Raw genomic sequence first — 24745 nt, 5'->3', positions numbered from 1 at the left:
TACCTCCAAGATGGGCAAATTGAATAATATTTTAGATAATTTTTTCTGTGCTAAAGGAAAGGTCACCCTGGGTATGAAATCAAGAAAGTATAAAATGATGCAAAACTATTCCAAATAGCCCAATATTCTGTGTAAAACCAACATGGCTTTTTTGGGGGGGGCAGTTATGTTAACTCAAAATGAAACTAAGATATCATGTCATCTGCTTATTGAGACCAAGTGCTAAGTATTATACAGTAAGGAGGTTGCCTCTTTATAAATCTATTTTATGTTGAAAATACACTATATATTTAATTGTCAAAGCTCATAGTTCTGTACCAGTGTTCTGCAGACTGTGGGTTGTTTACCCTAGAGATGGTGAGACTAACTGGGAGCTGTGGCTTGACACCACTGTACAGCATCTCTAGTCTCTAGAGCTTATCACAACACAAATGGCTAGCCTCAGGAGGTCAGCATGCAAAACATGCCTTATTCTGCAGGTGTGTCACTCCTACACCATTGTAAAGCTGAAAATCAAATCATCATCAATCAGCAAGCATCTTCGGCAGAAAGTAACTTTTGCATTTTAGAATTTGCAAATCCTGCAATATCCTAATCACCACTGTTCTTCTCATTGGTTGTAACAGAAAATATTTGTTGTGTTATCAATGTAAAAATAGTAAGTTGTGAGGCATATCCAAGACTGCCATGGAAGAAGTAATGGCTTTATTTAAGATATGACTTAATAATTGAGAAAGATATTCTGAAATGCTTTATCTAAACTCAAGAAATCATTTCATGGTACTATCTAGGTAACAGAGTTTTCACTTAATAAGTAAAGAGTAGAATGTCCACCTATGATAGAAAGGCTGACTGCTACAGTACATCTTGGATCTTCTGATCTGGCCCATGTCAAATTATTTTATCTCTCCCCAAAATGTTGAAATAGAATATGAGTTTTCTTGATTTTAGTGATGATTAGAAAAATCCACCAACCATAGTGTTAGCCATAACTAACAGCATGCAGTCTTCAGCAGGGATGAATACTCTCATGATTTTCCTTCACTACAAATGATAATTGTTTGAAAAGTATTTGAAGGCTGAAACAACAGGCTACAAGGCTTATAAAGCAGGTCTTCAGCTGAAATACTCGTCTCATGGGGGCCATGCAGATCTGGTTGACTCCTTCCTTGGGATGGCCAAGCACTCCAGCTTGGATGACTGCTTCTTTTCTGACCTTTCTGGCAATAGCTGCCCACATTATTAGACCTGTCCCTCAGGTGCAGACTCTGTCTTTTAATTCTTTATACCTTCTTTAGTACTTCAGGAAGTCTCTACTTGTTGAGTTTTAATTGATGGAAGCAAAGTAAAAACAATGTATCTGTAAACACCTAGCTTTTATTGTTTGTAATTCCCAGAACCTGGAAGCAACCTAAATGTCCCTCAACTGAAGAATGGATACAGAAAATGTGGTACATTTACACAATGGAGTACTACTCAGCAGAAAAAAATTAGTGGAATCTTGAAATTCTCAGGCAAATGGATGGAAATAGAAGAAACCATTCTGATCAAGGTAACCCAGTCACAAAAAAGACAAACATGGTATGAAATCACTCATATATGGATTTTAGACAGACAGCAAAGAATTGCCAACCTACCATCCACACCCAGAAGCTAGGAAACAAGTAGGAGCCTAAGAGAGACATACATGGTCCCCTGGAGAAGGGGAAAGGGACAAGATCTCCTGAGCAAATTGGGAGCATGGAGGGAGGGGAGAGGGAGCTGGAGAATGAGGTGAGGAGAGGTAACAAGGACATGAGAAAGCAGGAAGGCTAAGTTGGGGGAAGAATAGAGGAGAACAAGATAAGAGATACCATAATAGAGGGAGACATTATAGGTTTAAAGAGAAATCAGGCACTAGGGAAATGTCCAGACATCTACAAGAATGACACCAACTAACAATCTAAGCAATAGTGGAGAGGCTACTTTAATGCCCTCCCCTGATAATGAGATTGATGACTAACTTATATGCCATCCTAGAGCCTTCATCCAGCAGCTAATGGAAGTAGAAGCAGACACCCACAGCTTAACACTGAACCGAACTGGAATCCAGTTTCAGAGAGGGAGGAGTGATGAGCAAAGGTGTCAAGACCAGGATGGTGAAACCCACAGAAACCTGAACAAAAGGGAGCTGGGAAACCAGCATAGGTCTGATCTAGACAGCATGAACGTGGGTGTAAGTGAGGAGGCCTCGTAAATCTATGGGGCCTCTTGTAGTAGATCAGTACTTATCCCTAGCATAGGAATGGGCTCCACTTAGAGGGATACTCCCTCAGCCTAGACACATGGGGAGGACCTAGGCCCTATCCCAAAGGATATGACAGACTCTGAAGACCCCCCCCATGGAAGGCCTCACCCTCTCTGGGGAGCAGAAGGGGTATGGGATAGGTAGGGTGTTAGTGGGGGGCAGGGGAGGAGGGGAAGGAGCGGGAACTGAGATTGACATGTAAAACAATCTTGTTTCTAATTTAAATTAAAAAATGGGAAAAAATTTGAGGGTGAGGAGTTACTTTACTATACATACTGTACTATACAGGGGGGTGCATGGGAAGAGCTGGAGGGGAGAGTGGTGAGGAAATTATATAAATACAGTATGAAAAACCTAGCTTTTTTTACTGATCTTATTTCTTGGTTCATAGTGAAACAGAATGTACTTCCTACAAATATTGAAATATTTAAAGAATTTAAAGGTAATTTACCAAATGATAACTAAATGTACTCAACAGCTTAATATCCAAACAGTTAGGTAACATAACACAGGCTGAATATTAGCTAAATATGGCATATTATATGAGGAAAAAAAACACTTCTAGAAATGTTCACAACTGCTATTTGCAAATTGCCATTAAAAATGGACATGCTGCCATGCTGTTCTGGATAACTCAAAAAATATTGTAAGTTCCAATGATTGTGGACATTTACTTGGGTTTCTACCTTTTTATTTCCTGTCTTCTTCACTGGGTCATAAAAGCACCAATGACACCTTTAGTTTAGAATTGTAGTAAAAGTACATGATTTGAAGTTGAGCCTCCTAGATGGTCCCAGTCAGTGGACAACATCTCAAGTCAATTTTCATGTCTAAAGACTAGGAAACGTGATAACACATGCTGGATATGTAAATGAGGGTTCTAAAAACACATGTCCAGCCACATCTGCAGAGTGGAATCTAAACATACAGTAGTTATGGTAATCTCTCTCTCTCTCTCTCTCTCTCTCTCTCTCTCTCTCTCTCTCTCTCTCTCTCTCTCTCCTCTCTCTGGTTTTTTAAGAGAGCAATACAGGGTTTCTCTGTATTGCTTTGGAGGCTGTCCTGGAACTCCCTCTGGAGACCAGACTGGCCTCAAACTCACAGAGATCCACCTGCCTCTGCCTCCCGAATGCTGGGATTAAAGGTGTGCGCCATCAACGCCCGGCTTGTTATTTCCTGTCAGTGGTGCTTCAACAAGAGCTTTGCCTATTCTTCCAACTTGACTCACTAACTGGATGAAAGGCAGGAAATGCCGAGTGCTGAACGAGCCTTTGTTTTTCTGTAAGGATCATCAAAAATCACAGCTCTCAGGTAAAAATCATTTTTTTCTTGTATGTATAAATTCTTTACCAGTACTTGCTTACAAAGCAACACTGCTGAGCCTGTCTGCTTCTCTGAGGTCTCACTAATAGTGAGTGGCTTTTCTGTTTCCCTTTCTATTTCTTGTTTGGATATCAACCAAAATCTTAAACATGCTTTCCCTGATCCTCTAGACTTTCTGTTTTGGAAGATCCTCCATCTCCCAGGCAACTACACACAAATCTCCAACATGGTACCCGCCTGGTTTTGGGGGCCCAGCTTCAAAAGGCTTGCCTTTCTCTCTTCCTGTTCTCCATGCCGCTCTTCCCTGAAGCTGTCCAGCTTACCTTGCCTCTTGTTTTTCATTTAAGTTTTAATAAAATGGTCCTTGAGCTTAAAAGAGAGAGAGAGAGAAACTAACTTCAGAGATAAGTGAGAAGAACAGACTACAACAATATAGTGGGCCACAAACATGTGTCTGTTACTATAATATACTCTGCTTCTCAGGAAGAAAAGGCACATTGAGAAATTCAAGGATGGGGGAGCTGCATTTCTTTATGACCTTATTTGAAAGATAAAGTCCTTGGGGAAATACAATTTATTCAGATTATCAAGACCCTGCTGTGCAAATCTACAGTCTGGGAGCACACTATGGAGATCAAAAAATATTTACTTTATTCTGTGGGGTATAAAAGCTTTTAATGAATGCATAATTAAGACAAAAAAGTGTATACAGCGTTAGAAATTCCACGGCTGAGCCAAGCCATTAATATCCAAGGCACCATACCCAGTTGTGACTCCACCTGTTTCCTATTTGGATTACAACCTAGTTATAAATCAAGATAGTACGTGACGACCCAACCCAGTGCAGCAGGAAAGGGCTCTCCTCCAAGAGTCAAGGAAGCAACACAAAGGGAACTAGCATGGATATGTGGTGAGGGGCTAAAACAGGTTAAAACAAACTAACAGATAAAAACATCCCAACTTTTAATAGCTTTGGAATGAATCACGCAGGAAAATAAATTGTCATGTTTATCATGTATGTAAAGGGACTATGAGTTTTATCAATACTACATTTGGAGTTGATAGGATAAAGTCAAATTGTAAAGGAAGAAAATAAGCATTTCATTGGCCATATAGATTACACTTATTTATAATGTCATAAAATAATGTAAGCCCAAGTATTTTATGTGTATAAATATATATCTGAATAAATATACTTGGGTGTGTAAATACATACATATTCACACACAAACATGTAAGTATTTCTGGATAGTAATTATATACTCATATGCTAATACAAATATATATTTTATATGCTTTAATTAAGTAAAAACAAAGTATTACCAGCAATTAAAAAATTACAAGAAAAAAACATGCTCTAATTCTGGCAGTTTTAGAAGACATATTTAAATATATTTGTGCTATATAATAGAGCAATTCTACAATTAGGTTACTGGTACATTTTCATAATCAGTTGTATGAATAATATCTAAGACTCATGAATAATTTTATATTGTTCTTCAGGAAAGTTTCGTAGTAAGCTAGAATTCTAGTAGGGAGGGACACAGAAATATAGCCTGATCAGGTACTAATAATGCTGGCCTCTGTCACCATGAGCTGAAAAACGTTGCTTCAAAATTCACAGTTGCTTACTCAGTACGTGAGCACATGTTGAGCATCCCATCATGTCAGCTCTTGTTTCTCAAGCATCTACTGGTGCAGGATCTGTGTGGCAGGACACATTGCACTCACTATCTTATTGAATCCTTCAACAATATCAAGGGGTAAAAGGTTGCTGTACCTATTTCAGACTAGAAGTAAAGATCAGAGAGGTGCTAAGTCACTTAAGATAAAGTGACTTTGGGGTATGAGTTTATGTCACAAGGAGAGAAACAAATCAACATAAGAGGAGACAGATAAAAACTATCTTGTAACATATGAACTAGAAATATATATCCTCTGGAACACCAAAAAAAAAAAAAAAAAAAAAAAAAAAAAAAAGAGGAGACAGATAAATAAATGCAATACATTGTGATTAGCTTCCCAGAAGAACGTTCACAATTAAAGAAGGCCTCTAACTCAAACTGAGTGTGCCACTCAGCCAGCCGTGGAAAAGGAAACATGCCAAGACCTTAAGGTGTTAGGAACTCAAAAGATGATAACAGGAAAACAAGCCCACATAAAAGAGGGTTTGAGCTGGGCATTGGTGGCACATGCCTTTAATCCCAGCACTAGGGAGGCAGAGCCAGGCAGATCTCTGTGAGTTCGAGGCCAGCCTGGTCTCCAGAGCGAGTGCCAGGACAGACTCCAAAACTACACAGAGAAACCCTGTCTCGAAAAACAAAACAAAACAAAACAAAAACAAAAAAAACAAACAAACAAAAAGAGAGGGTTTAAATGAACAAAATTCCCTAAGATGTCAGCACAATACTTGAGCAGTAAATTGTCAAAAATTAAATAAATAAATAAAGTTAAAGTGATAGGAAGTTTTGACTTTGTGTGTCAAATTAAGAGAATGAACCTTATACCAATGGCTATAGAGAACCAACAAATAGTGAATGATTTTAAGAGTACAATATAATCACTTTGAAAATAAAGTTAATGGATTAAAAATTAATTTTTAAAATCAATCAAACAGAACACTAGAGAAAGAACTGGAGCAACAAGTTCATCAATTTGCAAGAAGTCTCCTTAATCAGGAAGTAACAAGGACCTGGATTAAGACAGTGTTAGAAAGAAGAAGAAATAGAAAGAAGAGAGAATGAGAAACTGAACAGTGTATATATGAAAGTGACATTGCACACTGGCCATGGGGAGGGAAGATTCTGGGGTCACCCCTGGTCTCTGGCATGACTTCCACTAGAATACCTTCAGAATGTTCCCAAGAATGAACCCAGGAGACAGAGGACTGGAGATGACAAAGTATGTTACCCTTGGGATACAGTAAGAGAGAGTGCATAAAGGAGGGAAGAATGAGAAAGTCCAGAAGCTAGTTTGCAACTTGAAGATAGAAAGCTATATAAGGTTTTAGGGAAATAAATTATTTTGAAGATTTAAAAACCAATGTTCAACATTGTTGTGTTAATCACAGGCAGGGAGCAGGGTAGAAGTACTTCAGGAGAGTCCAAGAGAAATAATGTAGACCTCAATGATGTCAGTGCCAACAAGAAGACAAGGCAACACATCGGAGAACTAAGAGGCTAAATCAAGAGTTGAGCAAGAATCATAAAGTCATGGAGCAGTCTAAGAGTTCTAGTTTGGGTAAGTAAAGGCATGTGAAGTAAAACTACCCATGGGAGAGTGGCTTCTCCTGATAACCTAAATTTCTAAAAACTAGGGTTTTTGGTTGAGGTAATAAAAGAATGATACCGCCTTAACAGCATGGCAAAGAGCAAGCACGTGGGATTGAATGAAGACAATCGGGAAATGCATGTGGGGTATTCACTGAGCTGCATGTGGGTATTCAGTGAGCTGCATGTGGGGTATCCAGTGAACTGCATGTGGGTATCCAGTGAGCTGCATGTGGGTATCCAGTGAGCTGCATGTGGTATCCAGTGAGCTGCATGTGGGGTATCCAGTGAACTGCATGTGGGTATCCAGTGAGCTGCATGTGGTATCCAGTGTGCTGCATGTGGTATCCAGTGAACTGCATGTGAGTATCCAGTTAGCTGCATGTGTGGTGTCCAGTGGAACTGCCTGTGGGTATCCAGTGGACATGCTAACAGAACACATGTCTGGAGCTGAGATGCAGAGACCTCCACAGTGGAAAGACAACTGCAGTGAGCAGAAGAGATGGGCTATACACAGTGCTGCCATCCTCCGGACAATGAGGGAAGAAGAGACTGTAAAGGAGCTGAAAAAGGAGGAGGGGAACTAGGAGAGAGGAAAGGGATGTGCAGAGGGAACACAGAACAGCTCATGACTAGATATCATGAAAGACTCACAGTACAACAGGTAAGAAGGCATGGACACCAGCATCACTTTTGCAGTGAAGGGAAGACAAGGGCTGTTGTAGTGATGGGAGATGAATTAAAATTTCCCCCACCTTTCTGGTGGAGAGACTGGTACTATGGGCAAAACAGAAGGCAAAAGGCTGTGATGAGGAACTGAAGGTGTGTGAGTTTCAGAGAAGAGGGCACACATCTCACTGAGTAGAAATACTTACAGCTGGAAGATGGATGTGAGAGTGAGTGTCTCAAATGGAACATGGATTTTATTCAGACCACCCCTAATTTCAAATAGTAATAATGGGAGGAAGGGAGATACATATTTGATTGCTTCATTTGTTGATTCTGAACTACAGCTACGTAAGATATTAGAAGTTTTTTTTTTTTTGAGAAAAGAATGCATGCACAAAATCAGATTTTTTGCAGGGTGGGGAGAGGTTTCCAGTTTTGTTTGTTGCCTAGCCTAAAATGGAAACTACAGATATTAGAAAAATCATTCAGGATATCTTCCCTCTCTTTAAAAACTCACAGAGAAGATACAAGCAACCCCAGATTACTCAAATAACAAATTAAAATGCTGAAATGACTCTCCCAGCAGACAGCATGCCTTAGGGCTGTCATTTGCTGGTATCCTTCAGTGTGGGCTTGGAGAATGAAAGCCAACACAATAGCATATGAAAAAAAATTAATTGGGACTCAGAAATGGCTACTGAAGATCTTATGATGCACTTCTAGAGCCAAATATGGATATTTGGCAAATCTGGTATTCTGGATTACTCATGCTAGGTGGCAAATATTCTTGGTTAGAACAAATAATTAGTTGTTGGCTATGACTTGGGGTTGATACATTTCTAGCTTTCCTGGTTATTTTCACTGAAAAAGAATCCAAAAGATGAAACTATTTGTATTATATTTTCCAAAAGTTATATTTTAATATGCTCCAAACACAAAGGTATCAGCTCAAGGGAAGCATGGAATGGCATGTAATTAGTGCATTGGATTATGGCTGTATTAAATATATATGTGGGTATAATCATTTGTCTTCTCTAATAGAAAAAATAGCCCAGTGTTAGAGAAAAATGAATATGGGTTATGCCTTTCCAACCTGGAGGATAAATTATTTTATATAGAATATCCACTATGTATTTAGGTAATGCAGCTAATTTAATAATTAAATTTAAAATAATATATTATTTAGAAGACATAACCTCCAATAAGTCATTGTTGCATTATTTAGTTTAAAAAATAATAATCCATTATAATAGTGTAAAATATATACGCTCCTTACTGTTGGATTCAGTCACTGTAGGAAGTATTTCCAACTGAACCAAATGCATTCAGTAGGTAAAAGTAATAGAAAGCTGCTTATACGATTTTCACACTATTATTTAACATATTAATATTAAAAAGCAGATAAAATTACTGAATGAAGGTTAACTTTTGTCCCCTCAATACATACTGAGTTGATGCAATATGGAGGAAGGGAAAGCAAATCTGAAATTGGTGGAAGGTGAGATCCTGAGTCTTGTACCCAAAACCTCCCAGGTCAAAAGCAGGGAAAGGCAATTTCTAAGCATACTGAACCCTGTGGAGGATAACTCAAAACTGCCTGAAGAGACAGTCTTGGAGATGATATCTTTGAGATCAGTGCTTCCTGATGTTAGGACTAGAAAAATCTTTTCTTAAAAGAGAAACCCTAAGACTGCTATTTATAAAAAAAAAAAAAAGGAATGAAATTACCCAGAAATCTCCCCAAAACTCTCAAAAGAGAATAAAATTCTTTAAATCTTTCTATTTTCATCAAAGAAAGAAAATGCCCAATTCTCTCTGTAGCCTATTAAGTGTACAACTATACAAGATCTTCATGAGTAAGCATGTACAAGGGATGAGATGAAGGATGGGGTGAGGTGCTGCCATCTCTTCTGGTTAGTTCTCAGCTATCCAAAGACGAGTAGCAAGAATCTAGAGAGAACACCTTCAGGCTGAGGAAGTGACTTATGTAATATTTGTAAAAGCAGAAAACAAAACAAGAAACGAACACCCTGTATGTTTCCTTACAGAGATAAAATGCTCTACCTATGGCCCTCGAGTCCTCTCCTCTCAGAACCCAGAAGCATGTCTCCTCTTGCAGGTCACGTCTTCCACATAAAAGTGCTAAACTAATGCCGCTTAATGACAAATTAATGTCCATGAATAAAAAATACACCTCTAATAGCATAGAGTAATTTGCCATTACAATATCATCATTGGACATGCCCCTGGTTTAATACGATGTATTTAATTCATAACCTAATGAGTGATATATAAAAAGAAGGAGATGAACCCTGCAATTACATTTATGTGAGTCTGTCACCTTATTTGTAAAACCTTAGAGTCATTTACATTCAAATTAGAACAAATGAGTGATTTCACAAAGTGCCGTGATAAATGACCATAGAAGCCCGGGACAAAACTGCATTTCCTGGGAGCACATTAACAGTTTCCTATTATTTGTTAAAAATTACAATGCATATTGCCCAGTGTGGTGTGAATAATGACTTTTTTACTGATTGGGTCAGAAGACTAATATGTAGCAAAATAAATAATTTTTCTTCCCACTTTCCCCCTGATTTCTGCTTTAAACGAATTATTGAATTTTGGTGGATTCACACTGCCACCTGCTGCCTACAAATAGATATTGGCAGTCCGTTCCAACCATTGCTTTCGTGGTTTTATTGGAAAAGGCTACAGGATGCTCTTTTTATTACTGCATTTTAGCTGCATGTCATTATAAAAGCTGTGATGCCTGGTGAAGCAAAGGTCACTGCTGTTAATTGGGCAATAGAATGTATCACTTTAGTGAGAGGCACGGATCTTACAGAATTCTTTCCCTTGAGAAAGCTGATGGCAAAAGATGGCACCCTTGGCAAAGCGTGTTGTTCCTAATGGCTCAATTTCAGGGGGCATAATGCAAATCCAACAGTTAACATCCCTGATCCATGGCATTCTTGGCAGAGGAAGGTGTGTGTGTGTGTGTGTGTGTGTGTGTGTGTGTGGTTGGGGTTGTCTGTGCATCTGTGTTTCTCCATCCCCAACACAAGGGCACAGAGAGAACTTAAACCTTTGCCTGCTACTGGGGATCTCCTATTACCAGGACTTCTATTATGGCAAGTCCCCCTATGTAAATAACATCTGCCTTAGGATCCTGCAAAAGACAGCTTGGCTGGGCAACAGTGGGCCCAGTCATGGAGATAAGAACAAAGAATTTCGTAGGTAAACTAATATCCTGAGGCGTACTAATGTATTAAGATATACCAACAGGTAGCCAGTGGACATTTCTAAGTGAAACCAACATACTAGTTCTGAATTTAAATTCTTCCATCTGTAAAAAGAAAATAATGTTGCCCAACAGAAAGGGCTACTCGGTAGAGTAGAAGCATGAGTCTTTATAAAACTGACAGGCTCTGCAAATGTTGGCTCCCTTCCCTGGTAAAGATAATGATACTCAAGGGAATATGGCTTAGCATGAAGAGAGAGGCTAGAAAGAAGCCCATTTAGGAGCAACTCTTTTAGCAAGAGTGCTGAGTGTCTAACGAAAGGCAATAGTTTCAGTGATAGAGAAAAGACCCGGGTGTGAGATATTTGCAAAGCTGACCCTACTCAAGTTGGATATCTAAAACAATAACCGTGGCTGGAGAGATGGCTCAGAGGTTAAGAGCACTGACTGCTCTTCTAGAGATCCTGAGTTCAATTCCCAGCAACCACATGGTGGCTCACAACCATCCCTTATGAAATCTGGTGCCCTCTTCTGGTGTGCAGATATACACAGAAGCAGAATGTTGTATACATAATAAATTTTTAAAAAATCAAATTTATAGAAACAAGCAGATCAATAGCACCCCCAGAGCAGGTTGTACTATATGATGTTTGAACTACTGGTGTGACATTTAGGTGGGAAAAACTCCAACAAGTCACTCCCTGGAAAGCCACAGGCCACTCCTGCTACAGACCTTTACCAGTCCTCTATCCCTCTAAAACCAATCCCCCAGTCTAATCCTCAGTTATGCAGCAAAAACACCTGTGGCAGCCTCCTTGAAAACTCGTATCTAGCAGATCCTACAGCCCTTCCCCTCCTGATCTCCCTCTCTACATTCAATGCTTTGTCCCAGCCCCAAGTCTAGCTGGCCACTTCTGCCAGGAAAACAGATAGATAATTACAGTTTGTCATCTCTCCTTCTGCTCCTCCAAATCAAACCGCCAGTCTCATCCACATCAATGTAGCAGCAGAATACCTGCTTCGGCTTCCCTTCCCACCTGAGCACGTCTCCAGTGGATCCCACAGATCTTCCCCTCCTGGCCTCCCTCTCCCACTCCTTACTCTATCCCAGCCCTCAACTCCTACAGACACGCCCTGGGGTCCCACAGGCTACTCCTGCCACAGAAGCAGGTAAACTGATTACAGATCTTCATGTCTCCCTCTGTTCCTCCAGATCTAATCCCCCAATCTCATTCCCAGCAATGTACCAGCAGAACACACCTAAATTTCAAGAAAGACATCATCTCATGGTAAAAGTATGGAAAAAGAAATTCTAAGCTAACGGGCCTAAGAACCAAGCTGGTGTGTCCATCTTAATATGTAACAAAACAGACTTCAAAACAAATCAGAAGAGATAGGGAAGGATACTACATACTCATCAATGGAAAAATCCACTGGAAAAATCCACCAAGAGGACATTACAATTTTTAGTATCTATGTCCTAAATGCAAGGGCAACCATGTTTGTAAAGGAAATGCTACTAAAGCTTAAATCATACACTGACCCTTTAATACCACACTTTCACCAATGAACATTTCATTCATACAAAAACTAAACAGAGAAATAATGGAGCTAACAGATGTTATGACTCAAATGGACCTAACAGATATCTACAGAACATTTCACCCAACCACGAGAAAATGAACTTTCTTCTCAGCACCTCACAGAACTTTCTCCAAAACTGATAACATACTGGGACACAAAGCAAATCTCAACAGATTCAAGAAAATTGAATTAAAAGCCTGAATTCCACCAGACCACTATGGATTAAGGCTGAATATCAACAATGACAGAAAAAAAGAAAGCCCACAAACTCATGGAAACTGAATAAATCTCTTCTGAATGAAAAATGGGTCAAGAAAGAACTTAAAGACGTTCAAGAAGTCGATGAAAATAAATAAAAAAAATACTCAAACTTATGGAATATAATGAACAATGTTCTAAAAAGCAAGTTTTTAGTACTAAGTGACTACATTAAAATATGGAGAGATCTCATACTAACAACAGCACATCTGAATGCTTTAGAACAACAACAACAATAAAATCACACCCCAAAAACAGTAAGTGGTAAGAAATAACCAAATTCATGGCTGAAATCCATAAAATTGAAACAAACAATCAAATGAAACATAGAGTCAATGAAGCAAAGAGTTCTTGTATAAAAATCAATAAATAGTATTTATTGAATAATAAATAATATTCATTATTTTACAATGGAAAGCCTTATCCAAATTAATGAAGAACTGGAGATGGAAGATCTGAATTAACAAAAATTAGAAATGAAAGGGTGAACATAACAACAGACACCAAGGAGATCCAGAGAATCTAAGGACATACTTTAAAAACCTATCCTCCACCAAATTAGAAAAACTAAAAGAAATGGATAAATACCTCTATACATACCACTTACAAAAGTTAAATCACAATCATTTAAGCAATTTAAACAGACTAATGAAATAAAAAGTCATTAAAATCTCCCAACCAATAAGCTAAAGGCCAGATGTTTAGCACAGAATTATACCAGACTTTCAAAGAAGAGTCAATGACAATATTCCTTAAATATCCCACAAGACAGAAACAGAAGGAACATTGCCCAACTCATTTTACATGGTCACAGTAACCCTGATACCTAAACCATATAGAGACCCAACAAAGAGAATTGCAGAACAAATTCCCTCATAAACATACATGCAAAAATGCTTACAAACTGAATGCAAGGACACATCATAAAGATCATTCATCATGATTGAAAAGGCTTTATCCCAGGGATTTAGGGATGGTTCAACATATGTAAATTGATAAATATAATCCAATATAAACATAAACAAACTGAGAGACAAAAACCACATGATTATTCTCATTAGATGCAGAAAAAGCTTTTGACAAAATCCAACACTGCTTCATGATAAAAGTCCTGGAGAGACAAGGGATACAGGGGTATACCTTAAGATAATAAAGGCAGTTTATAGCAAGCCCATAGCCAATATCAACTTAAATGGAAAGAAACTCAAAGCAATTGCATGCAAACAGAAGAAGACAAGGTTGTACACTCTCTCCATACCTATTCAATATAGTACTTGAAGTCTTAGCTAGGACAATAAAAAAAACAAAGAAAATCAAAGAGATGCAAATTGGAAAAAAATAAGTCAAAGTATCTTTATTTACAGATGATAAGGTAGTATATATAAGTGATCCAAACAATTCCACTGGAAAACTCCTACAGCAGATAAACACCTTCAGCAAAGTAGCTAGATACAAAGTTAATTCACAAAATTCAGTAGCCTTGAACTGAAATCTAGATGTAGAGAAGGAGGACTGATGAGCAAAGGGGTCCATACCAGGCTGGTGAAACCCACAGAAACAGATGACCTCAGCAAGGGAAAACTCTTGGTCCCCAGACTGATAGCTGGGAAACCAGCATGGGACTGATCTAGACCCCCTGAATGTGGGTGTCAGTGAGGAGACGTTGGAAATCTATGGGGCCTCTTGTGTGGATCAGTACTTATCCTTAGCATAGAAATGGACTTTAGGAGCCCATCCCACATGGAGGGATACTCCCTGAGCCTAGACACAAGGAGGGTTGGCCTAGGCCCAAACCCAAAGAATAAGACAGACTTTGAAGACCCACTATGGAAGGCTTCACCCTCCCTGGGGAGCAGAAAGGGTATGGGATACGTAGGACTAGGACGTTAGTTGGGAGGGCAGGGGAGGAGGGGAGGGAGAGGGACCTGGGATTGACATGTAAAATAATTTTCTTTCTAATAAAAAAAAGGAAGAAAATCAGTAGCCTTTCTATACACAAAGGACAAATGATCTGTGGAAGGAATCAGAGAGACAACAACTTTCACAATAGCTTCAAATAATATAAAATACCTTGGGATATCTCTAATCAAGCAAGTGAAAGACTTGTATGATAAAAACTTAAAGGAACTGAAGAAAGAAATTAAAAAAGATATCAGAACATGAAAAGATCTCCCATGCTCATGGATAAGTATGATTAATACAATAAAACAACCACAGCTAAAATCAAGATTCAATGCAATCCCCATTAAAATTCCAATACAATTCTTCACAGATCTTGAAAGGACAATTTTCAGGTCTATAAGGAAATAAAAAAAAAAAAAACTAAGACAGCTAAAACAATTCAGAACAATAAAAGAACTGTGGGAGGTATGAGTATCTCCAATTTCAAGCTATACTATAAAGCTATAGTAATAAAAACAGTAACAAAAAATAAAAATAGCATATTGGTCCCCAAACAGACATGTTGATCAAGGGAATCAAACTGAGGACCCAGACAGAAATCCATCCACCTATGGACACCTGATTTTCAACAAACGGTATTGGTCAAAATGGATGGCTGCATTTATAAGAATACAAATAAATCTATACTTATCATTCTCAACTCCAAATGGACCAAAGATATAAAACCAGATACAATGAGCCTGACAGAAAGAAGGTGGACAATAGCTTTAAGGTCACTGGTGCATGAAGAGTTTCTAAACAGAAAACCATTAGCACAGGCACTAAGATCAAAGATTAACAAATGGGACATCACGAAACTGAAAAGCTTCTACACAGCAAAGGACACTATCACTTGAACTATACATCTGATAGAGCACTAATATACACAATATACAAAGAACTCAAGAATCTAGACATCAAGAAAACAAATAACCTAATTTAAGAATGGGGTACAGATCTAAATAGAGAGCTCTCAAAGAGGAAACTCAAATGTCTGAGAAATACTCAAAGAAATGTTCAACAACCTTGGACATCAGGTAAATATAAATCAACACTACTTTTAGATTCTAACTTATACCTGTCAGACTGGCTAAGGTCAACAGAACAAGTGATAGCTCATGCTGTCAAAGATGTGGAGTAAGAGGAACATTGTTGATGGCAGTGCAAACTTGTACAGTCACTATGGAAGCCAGAGTAGTAGTGGTTCACTAGGGTAAAGGTTAACAGCTGAACTGTCCTTTACCACCTGCTTGGAGAGGGAAAATCAGTTTTCTCCAATGGAGTGACACTGGATATATCAACAACTTCAGGGAAGACCAACATATAATGGAATGCACAGTTTTGGGGGAGATTTGTATGCATTTATTTGGTTGCAGTTTGGTGTTCTTCTTTTGGGGTGATGTTTAAGATTGTTTACTTGGTGGGGGGTTGTTGTATTGAGTTTTTGTTTGTTTATTTGATAAAGAACCTAAAGTTTTGTGTGGGAAGGATGGAAATAGGATCTGGAAGGACTTGCTGTAAGGGAAGAATAGTATCAAAATCTACTTAGATTTGAAATTTGGTTTGAATAATCAAAAAATATAAAAAAGACATTTAGTTGAAAAAATCCGATAGGTAATACAAAATTCCTGGGAAGGCTGAGTGTAATAACACATGCCTATAATTCCAACACTCTGAAGGCGGGGGCAAGAGTATTGGTGAGTTAGAGCCAAGCCTGGGATACCCTGTTTCAAAAAACAAAACAAGCAACAACAAAAGTCCAAAATCTTTCTGGGAAAAAAGTAGAGTTTGAGAAAGAGCTCAGTAGACCAGTGGACACATTGGACCTCTCACTCAGGAAGTGATGTCCAGTGATTTTCTGAACAGTGTTTACAATGGAGGATAGAATGCATGCAAACTCATGAATGCTGAAAAGCAAGGCCATCCACATACAACAATAATTAATGTTTAATTAATTTATTTATATTTCTAGAGGAATACAGTGGGCAAAGTAGAATGAAGAATCACTCATATTTCAGACTGGACATTGGCTGTGGATCTTTTTGAAAAGGCAAGGGAAAGGAGTCCACACTATGACCTCAAAGTATCCCTTTTCTTCTCTGGAAGTGGGGGTGGGGTGGGCATTAGGGTGGGAGCAGAGCAGCAACATCCATATGTCAGAAGTTACAGAGGTGTCTGCTAATGGTTGAGGAGGCTCAGGAGCTTCTGCAAGGGTTCTCCTTGGACAGTTTTAAGACAATAACTAGATACAAACAGGCTCCTAGAGGAGTCATCTGTCTTTCACCAAAGAAACAAGAGAAATTTAAGAACAACAAAATAACAGCAGACATCATTGTGGAAATAATTTTTAAGCCCCGCTAGACGAAGACTCCAACAAGGATAGCAAATACATTAGCATTGGTAACAGAGCACAACTTCTTTGTACATTTTAAGCATTGGGGAGATTTCATTTATAAGGGTAAAACCCTTTTTATATATTCAACTAAAAGATTCTATATGACATTAAAAATCAGGTGAGCAATACTGCCAAAAGAGTGATGATATCTTAGCCTACATTAAAATAATATCCTATAAAAGCAGGTTGACCCAATCCGGAGACTTTATCCTGAGAGAAGCAACATATATATTGGAGAGAGTAAAGTATTGCTGTTTCTACAGACACAGAGTGTGGGTTCCAACTCATTTTCCTTCTACAAGCTCAACATTTTGCAATAATCACTGATAACAAGGTAGAGTTCAGACAATAGAAGGAAAGGACAACATCTGTGAAAACTGAGTTTCAACCACCTTTAAAAAGTCTGACTCATAACTTTTCACAAAATATAACTTCATTCAAACTGCACTTTGACCTGAGTAAAATAAATGGAAGAGCTCAGCTACAAAGTGCACAGCTACTTAGGTCTCAACAAATTCATCTGATAGGGCAGGAGAAATGCACATGGACTTCTAGTGTTCATCTGGAATTTTCATCTTTAAAAAAACAGGTACAAATACACACACATTATTTGCAATAGGCATGATGATATATGTCTACATATAATCCTCAACAGTTATACTACTATAGCGAAATCTCAGTCTATGTATCACTGTGTATTATCTGCCATGGGAAAGTGAATCCAGCAGTGCTTCGTAAAGCGGAGGTAGTATCTGATATAGAAGTGTCAAATAAAAATAATTCCAACTTCAAAGCCAACCACACATTCTGAAATCTTGTAACCTTTCTAGATGATTCCCATTGGCTACTAATAGAATGGATTTAGAAATAGCTCTCCCATTACACCCAAAACTATTGAGAGGAAAAGGAAAGAAAGCTAGATAAAAATAGTTGAACATTTACTATTGGGTTAAATGTGTTGAGATAATGATGAAAATTGCATATACTGTATTCTTCCTTAGGTAAACATGGCTGATATTCCTCACACTGTCACAGTGAGAAGGGCTCGTTCCTATTTCCTAGGATTGTCAGGAAAACAACAACAACAACAACAACAACAGAAAAGAGATTCCAAATAAGGAAGAGTTTTGGCAATTCCATAATGGGTAGCAGAGGAGAAGGAGAAAGGACCCATTTACAGCACATTTAGACAAATTTAGAATTAGAGAAAATGATTATAGAGAAAATAATTATAAAGGATATCAAAGTAATTGGGTAGGAATATAAGATTCTTTCTTCACACTAATATGCACAAAGATACTAGAATAAAAGTGTGTAGATTCATTACTTTAATTACTTTTATTATATAGTAATAAATGGAAGGAGAAGTGAGACCATGGAACAAATGAGAAAAATCCTAAAATATAAATTAATAGTTAGGTCTGAAAGATGATTCAGTGGGTAAATGCATTAGTCTGATGACCTAAACTGGTGTCCTAGGACGTACATGGGTACATGGTGTAAGGGAAGAAATGACATTCATAGATTGTCCTCTAGCCTCTACGCACACTTGCTGTTCGTGCACATGAGCACACACACACACACACACACACACACACACACACACACACACACACACACACGAGTATAATTGACAAGGGAATGTGAAAAGGACCATTAGTAGATGTAAGCACACATACCTGGATGAGATAGTGGGAACACAAATTGAGAAGCTCCAACAGCTGTAGGTGACTGCCAGCTGCTAACACATCCTGGATCACTCCTGGCTCCAACAAAATCTGTTTTTGTTATTTTAAAAAAGAGAAAGCGATCAGGTACATTGAAAACGGACATGGTACTGCTTAATGTACAAATGCACCATACCGCATTTAAACTGCAACTCTAAACAACTTATTTGAACTAACACCGTGGCCACTGAAGTCTCTTCCTTTCTTGTTCCCTAACTATCATAAGATGCCCCCCTCTCAAACAGGAGAATTATTTTATCTTTACATGGGCCAATGGCTTTTTCTACATCCAAGAGTCTGCTTAGTTCCTTCATTTTTTAAGAAAATATGAACATTTTCAAAGAACACAGTAGCTTCTTAACTTTCATTTTGTAATGTGGTCATTAAGTGCAAAATAAATCAGTTCTAATTTTTCAGAGTGCATTTCAGACTCCAGTTCATCACGGTTTACTGAGCAGGTGTTTTAGGACAGGGCACTTGCATCTCCTCTAGCTACAGGGAGTGGGCAGGTACTATGAGAGTGGGAGGGTATTGTGAGAGTGGGCGGGTACTGTGAGAGTGGGCGGGTACTGTGAGAGTGGGCGGGTACTGTGAGAGTAGGCGGGTACTGTGGGAGTGGGCAGGTATTGTGAGAGTGGGCGGGTACTGTGAGAGTGGGCGGGTATTGTGAGAGTGGGTAGGTATTGTGAGAGTGGGCGGGTACTGTGAGAGTGGGCGGGTACTGTGAGAGTGGGCGGGTACTGTGAGAGTGGGCGGGTATTGTGAGAGTGGGCGGGTACTGTGAGACTGGGCGGGTACTGTGAGACTGGGCGGGTATTGTGAGAGTGGGCAGGTATTATGAGAGTGGGCGGGTACTGTGAGACTGGGCGGGTATTGTGAGAGTGGGTGACTTTTTTGAGAATGGGCGGGTATTGTGAGAGCCAGTGGACATTATATATGTATTATACTACTTATAAGCCCGGCACAAATACAAACTTTTGTCTTCATTTTAAAGTTTTGTTTCTAGTGTCCTCTTTATTGAAAACACAAGTATTATTTTCATGAAACAGTGAGCCTCACAAGAGAAGGGATCCGCTCAAGTATCTGGAGACACCAATTATCTACTTCTTTCTGGTTAAGCCCAACTATTTGACTGTGGCTACCAGCCCACTGAAAAAGGCCAGAAAAAGACACACCATGATGAGAAAATTCACTCCAACATGCGACTGAGAACTACAAAGAGGCCTTTAGCGCTTTCACAGCACTGTCCTTAGCCCAGTCATTCAGTATAGTCACTGGACATCTACATCTTCAGACTCACTGGCAATTCACTGCCATTTCCCCATGGGAGCAGTTAGCAAAGGCGAGTGCGCTCTTTCTCCAAATGAGTCCATCCATCTCTTAACTCTGGATCAATATTTTCCTTCACTCCCAGTCTCTATGCTTTTGGAAATGACCATAGCTTGGGCTGGATACATTTCTCACCTCTCTGCTCACTCTCTAATGGTGATATCTTTATTGCACAAATAAAGCCTGTCTCGGGTCAGAGAATGGAGATTGCCACTAGGTAACCATAGAGGTCTGGAGGTCTGTACAGACAGACAGGAAGTGAGATGGCTGGACAGAGACAGGATATAAGCAGGAAGAAACAGGAACTCTCTCTCTCTTGTCTGCTGAGATGCTTAGGAGGTGAGGTGTGCTGTGGCTTGCTCCTTCTCTCTGATCTCTCAGCATTTCCCTCTATATCTGACTCTGGCCTTTTATTATTTAGACCAATTAAGAACTCCTTTACATATGCTGATGGCACTCCAATCTGTTTCTGTCTTCACATCCCAGTCCCTCATATACCACTATGAGAAATGGATGAAGTCCTGAGTGTGTATCGTTGACACGGGTAGGGCCATGTCAAAGACACCTATGTCTCATACCAATTGGAGAGGCAAAACCTTCCCCAGGGGAGTCTGAGACATGGCAAAGCCTTCCTGGGGTCCAAGTACAAGTGTTAATGAATGATTGACCGGTGTGTGAAAAAATTACCAGCCACAGCTTCATCTTCCCAGATGACCCTGCCTCCTAGTTCTGCTGTATAAAAGAAACCTGCCCACTTGATTCATATTGTCAACCAAATAAGTTCTCTCTATCTTGATCATTTTTCCTCAAGGTATACACTGGGTTCTTTCCATCCCATCTTCTAGTCTTCTGCCTACACTGAGATTATGGCACACTGCCAAAGTTGGTACCTTCCATTGGAGTGAGCACAGCCCACTGTAGGTGGGAACCTTTCCTTTACAAGTGTCTATGTGTCTACCTTTTCTTCATTCCCTTGATGTCCCAGTTAGGTCAATCCCTCAGGCTGGGTAGAGCCTGACATCCAACCTCATATGGCCTCTTGGCTGTCTAGAGGGCAGCTCAAACCCCAAGCATTCCACAGACTGGACTTTTTCTCTTTCTACCACTCACCACTCCACTCATTTTATAATCCTGTCCTCTCAGCAAATAATATAGCAGCTATTTAGAAAAATCCCAGAGTCACTCTTCTTTAAAAAAAAAAATACAATTATTGTTTGATAATTTTATACACATATATAATGTGCCTGGGTCACACCCACCACCCAATTCTCTCTACCACCACTTCCACCTTCACACTCCCACAGCCTACCTCACCCTCATCCTCCAGACAAGTCCCCTTCCCACCATCAAGTCATTTTCTTTTGTTCTTTTTGTTGCTTGCTAAGTGAACCACTGTGTTTAACCAGAGCTGCCTGCACAGGCATGGATGTTGAGAAGTCCACCAAAGCATGTGTAACTCATCAGACACTGTAGCATTGAAGACTCTGACTCTCCTCCCCAGAAGCTACCAACTGCCAATAGCAATCTGGGGAGGATCCTGGACCCATGAATTCCTCTCCCATCCATGAACTGAGTATCTGCATTGGTCTGGTTTTGTTGTTGCTGTTTGGTTGGTTGGTTTTTGTGTGCCCTGAACAGGGAACCTAAGCTGCTATGAGTTCACGGGGGCAGTGTCCAGCTCTCACATTCTTTCTGCCCCCTTTTCCATGATGTTCACTGAACATGGAGGAATAGGGATGCTCTATGAGAGCTGAGTACTTACCACTATGACCGTCATGAGTCTGCATTAACTGTGTTTCCTTCAAAGAGGCAGCATGACTCAGAACCATCTTGGAATCCTCTTATTTTTCCTCCTACCTCACATCCCACCTATGAACACTCCTGTTGGATCTATTATCACAACAGCTCCAGAGGCTAAACAGTTATGCTCACTACTTTCCTTTGTTATCAGTCTAGCCCAAGGTACAGACAACTCCTGCCTCCTGGCTTCTGACACTGACTTCCCCTTTGTCTCACCTTTTAAAAACATTATCAACCAAATCAGTCTTCTCTGCCTGGATCACTCTTCCTCAAGATACCAGCTTGGTTCTTTCTACCCCATCCTTTAGACTTTGCTCAGACATTCCATTTGTAGTGTCCATTTAATTGGTAAAGTTTCTTGTGTTCCTTGAGCTCACTGAGAGGCTGTCTCTGGAAGTGTGACTGTCACCCTGCCATTCCAGAACCAAGCAAGTTTGTTTTGAAGTGTCTTTCAAGGTTCTTTGTCTAGGGATGGCTGTTTCACTCCCCAACTCTGTGACAGGGAAGGAATATAACAGAAAATTGGAACAATAAAACCATTGGGTCCCTGAAAACAGCTGGAAGGTGAGCTATTTCGAATAAATATGACTACTGCTTATCCCATGATATAAGCATGCCAACAGTGAGGAAAAAAAGATGCTGGGAAGTCTGGCCACCCATGGGAAGCTGCTACATAAATGGAAAGTTCAATGTGGGTACTCCAGCTGACTGCCACAACCTCCCAGTTGATTTCTGCTGGATATTCGGAGCATCCAATCAGATGATGTTACCTCTACCCATTGTTATTCGTTCTTTTACTTGGAAGTCTTACCTAAGGGAACACTCTGCTCTGCCAAAGACTCTCCTGATGGGGAACTCCAGTTGGCTGCTTTAAATGAGCTTTCTCAAACTACTTTTGTTGGAAGTTTTGAGCACCTAATTTCATGATTGCTACTTATACTTTGGCTTGCTATCCACTTAACAAACTCACTCATGCAAAATGGGAGTATGGCTAGTATCTGGTGTATACTGATCAACACTGTCAGAGAGGCATTCTCTGATTATCCTATGTGAAACAGCACATCACTCCAAAATACCTATTATTTTCTCCATAGCACTTACAGTCTTTTGACATATTGCACATTTATTTGGTTGTTTTCTGTTTTTTTTTCTACACATGGAGATACAAGCTCCAGGAGGGTAGCAATTTGTCCTGTTCAGCATCTGCAACAAATAAGAACAATGCCTCGGCACAGAGTTGTCATTCTGTACTGAGGTGCTTATTTGACTAAAAATTTGGATAACTAATTTATTCCTATACACATGCTTGTTTCAAAATTTATTTTGGTAATTAATCTGACACAGGAAAAGAGTGTAACTTATATTCCTGTGCCCTTGAAGTAAGATGTGAAAAGTTAAGCACAGGGGTCAAAAATGCTAACACTCAACTTGTTGTGGAAATTTTTTAGCAGCTCTTTCTTCTTCTGGTCAGAAGAGATATTTAAATTTCTTCAAATCCTCAAGGAAGGGGCTTTGACTGACATGAGGAAATGAGTACATGTCCCTTCGGAGGAGCAGGGATGGCTAACAGACTAGGAGAAGAGATACAGCCTATGGCAGAGAACAGAGACGAGATGGATTAGAAAGGTTAGTTTTAGCCTTTCAACCCTGTCAGTTGCATTCACTTCACATAAGTGGCATTCATGACAACCTCCAAGATGTGGTAATGCCAAACACAAAAACAGATATCACACAGAGACCCAGATGAATATTCCATAGCATATGTAACATGTCCATTGGGCTCACTGTGAAAAACCATCACACCAGAAACCCATACTGGAATTGTTTTTGCCATTTTTTTTTTAACTTTTGTTCTGTAGACTTGCTTCCTGCTCTCATTATAAGATTATCTAAAAGAAACTTTAGTATAGGAAAATCCCTAAGTCCTTTGAAAGGTTTGCAGAGAGAAAATGCCAGGACAACTGTTAATAGAAACAACTAGCATGTGTAAGCCTCACTAGTTGGAGTCTGCAGTTGAGCCCTGCTGCATTTGGTCTCTGGCTGCTCTGATGATTTTTTTCAAAGAATTGGTGCTTAGGCAACAATGAGCTGATGCTAACTCCTTGTGCTGCACAGTATAGTGAACTTGGCACCTTCCTGAAGAACTGACAGATAAAACTCTTTAAAATGAAGGGTCCTCAAACACTCACATTTATAGCAGACAGCTCTCTAGCTTGTTTCCCGGTTGCTGTGACAAGACACTGACCAAACCCAACTCCAGACCTTCAGAAAATGAGAGTCATCACTATTCACTCTGGCATTCTGACAGACTGAGTGGTGCTTGAGATCAACCTACAGGAAAGGAGAGAAGTCCCTTGAAAGCCGAGGGCACCCTGTTAAAGAGGAAGCTATTCTGTCTGACTGGACATATCTCTAGCATTCAGCAGTCTAGAGGAATTTAGCTCAGATGAAGATATGCAGATGTGAACAAGACAAAGAGATAAAGGAAATGCAAGACCAAGTGTGTGTCCTGGGATCTTGAGCCAAAAAGAAAAAGTTCTCAAAGAGGCCCAACATGGACTGTAGACCTCACCTGTTCAGGATGCAACAGGGCTGAGACGTCTCTGGATTTGTAAGAAGTTTTTGAAGCCTACAGGGTGTGGATAGGTGGGACCAAGTGCTTGTTTTTGGGGAAAAGAACTACGGCACATTCTCTTCTCATGACCCACCCACAGCAGACCTCAAGGTAGGATGTAGGAAAGTTGCACTTGCATGTGAGGAGCTAGGCAGTGCTATGTGGAATGAATGGCAATCTTATAATTCAAGTTCAAGGACTTGAACAAGGATACTCTGATCCCTCATCCCAAATGCTGAAACTGCTTGCTCTCATTTTTGCTAAGTAAGACTTAACCAATGGCTGTGAGCAGGGTAACAATGATG

General features: G+C 39.6%; 1 protein-coding gene across 1 annotated transcript in view; it reads right to left on the bottom strand.

Moving 5' to 3' along the window:
• Klhl32 (kelch like family member 32) overlaps positions 1 to 24745 on the bottom strand; it is a 177906-nt gene that overhangs the window by 72595 nt on the left and 80566 nt on the right. Inside the window, exon 6 of the mRNA XM_035438702.1 lies at positions 18650 to 18748. Coding sequence (XP_035294593.1) covers positions 18650 to 18748 — 99 coding nt within the window. The remainder of the gene's footprint in view (positions 1 to 18649; positions 18749 to 24745) is intronic.

The sequence above is a fragment of the Cricetulus griseus genome, chromosome 2 (genome assembly GCF_003668045.3).
Source record: "Cricetulus griseus strain 17A/GY chromosome 2, alternate assembly CriGri-PICRH-1.0, whole genome shotgun sequence".
NCBI lineage: Eukaryota > Metazoa > Chordata > Mammalia > Rodentia > Cricetidae > Cricetulus > Cricetulus griseus.
The sequence above is the reverse complement of the archived record's forward strand: the minus strand, read 5'-3'. Positions and strand labels throughout refer to the sequence as shown.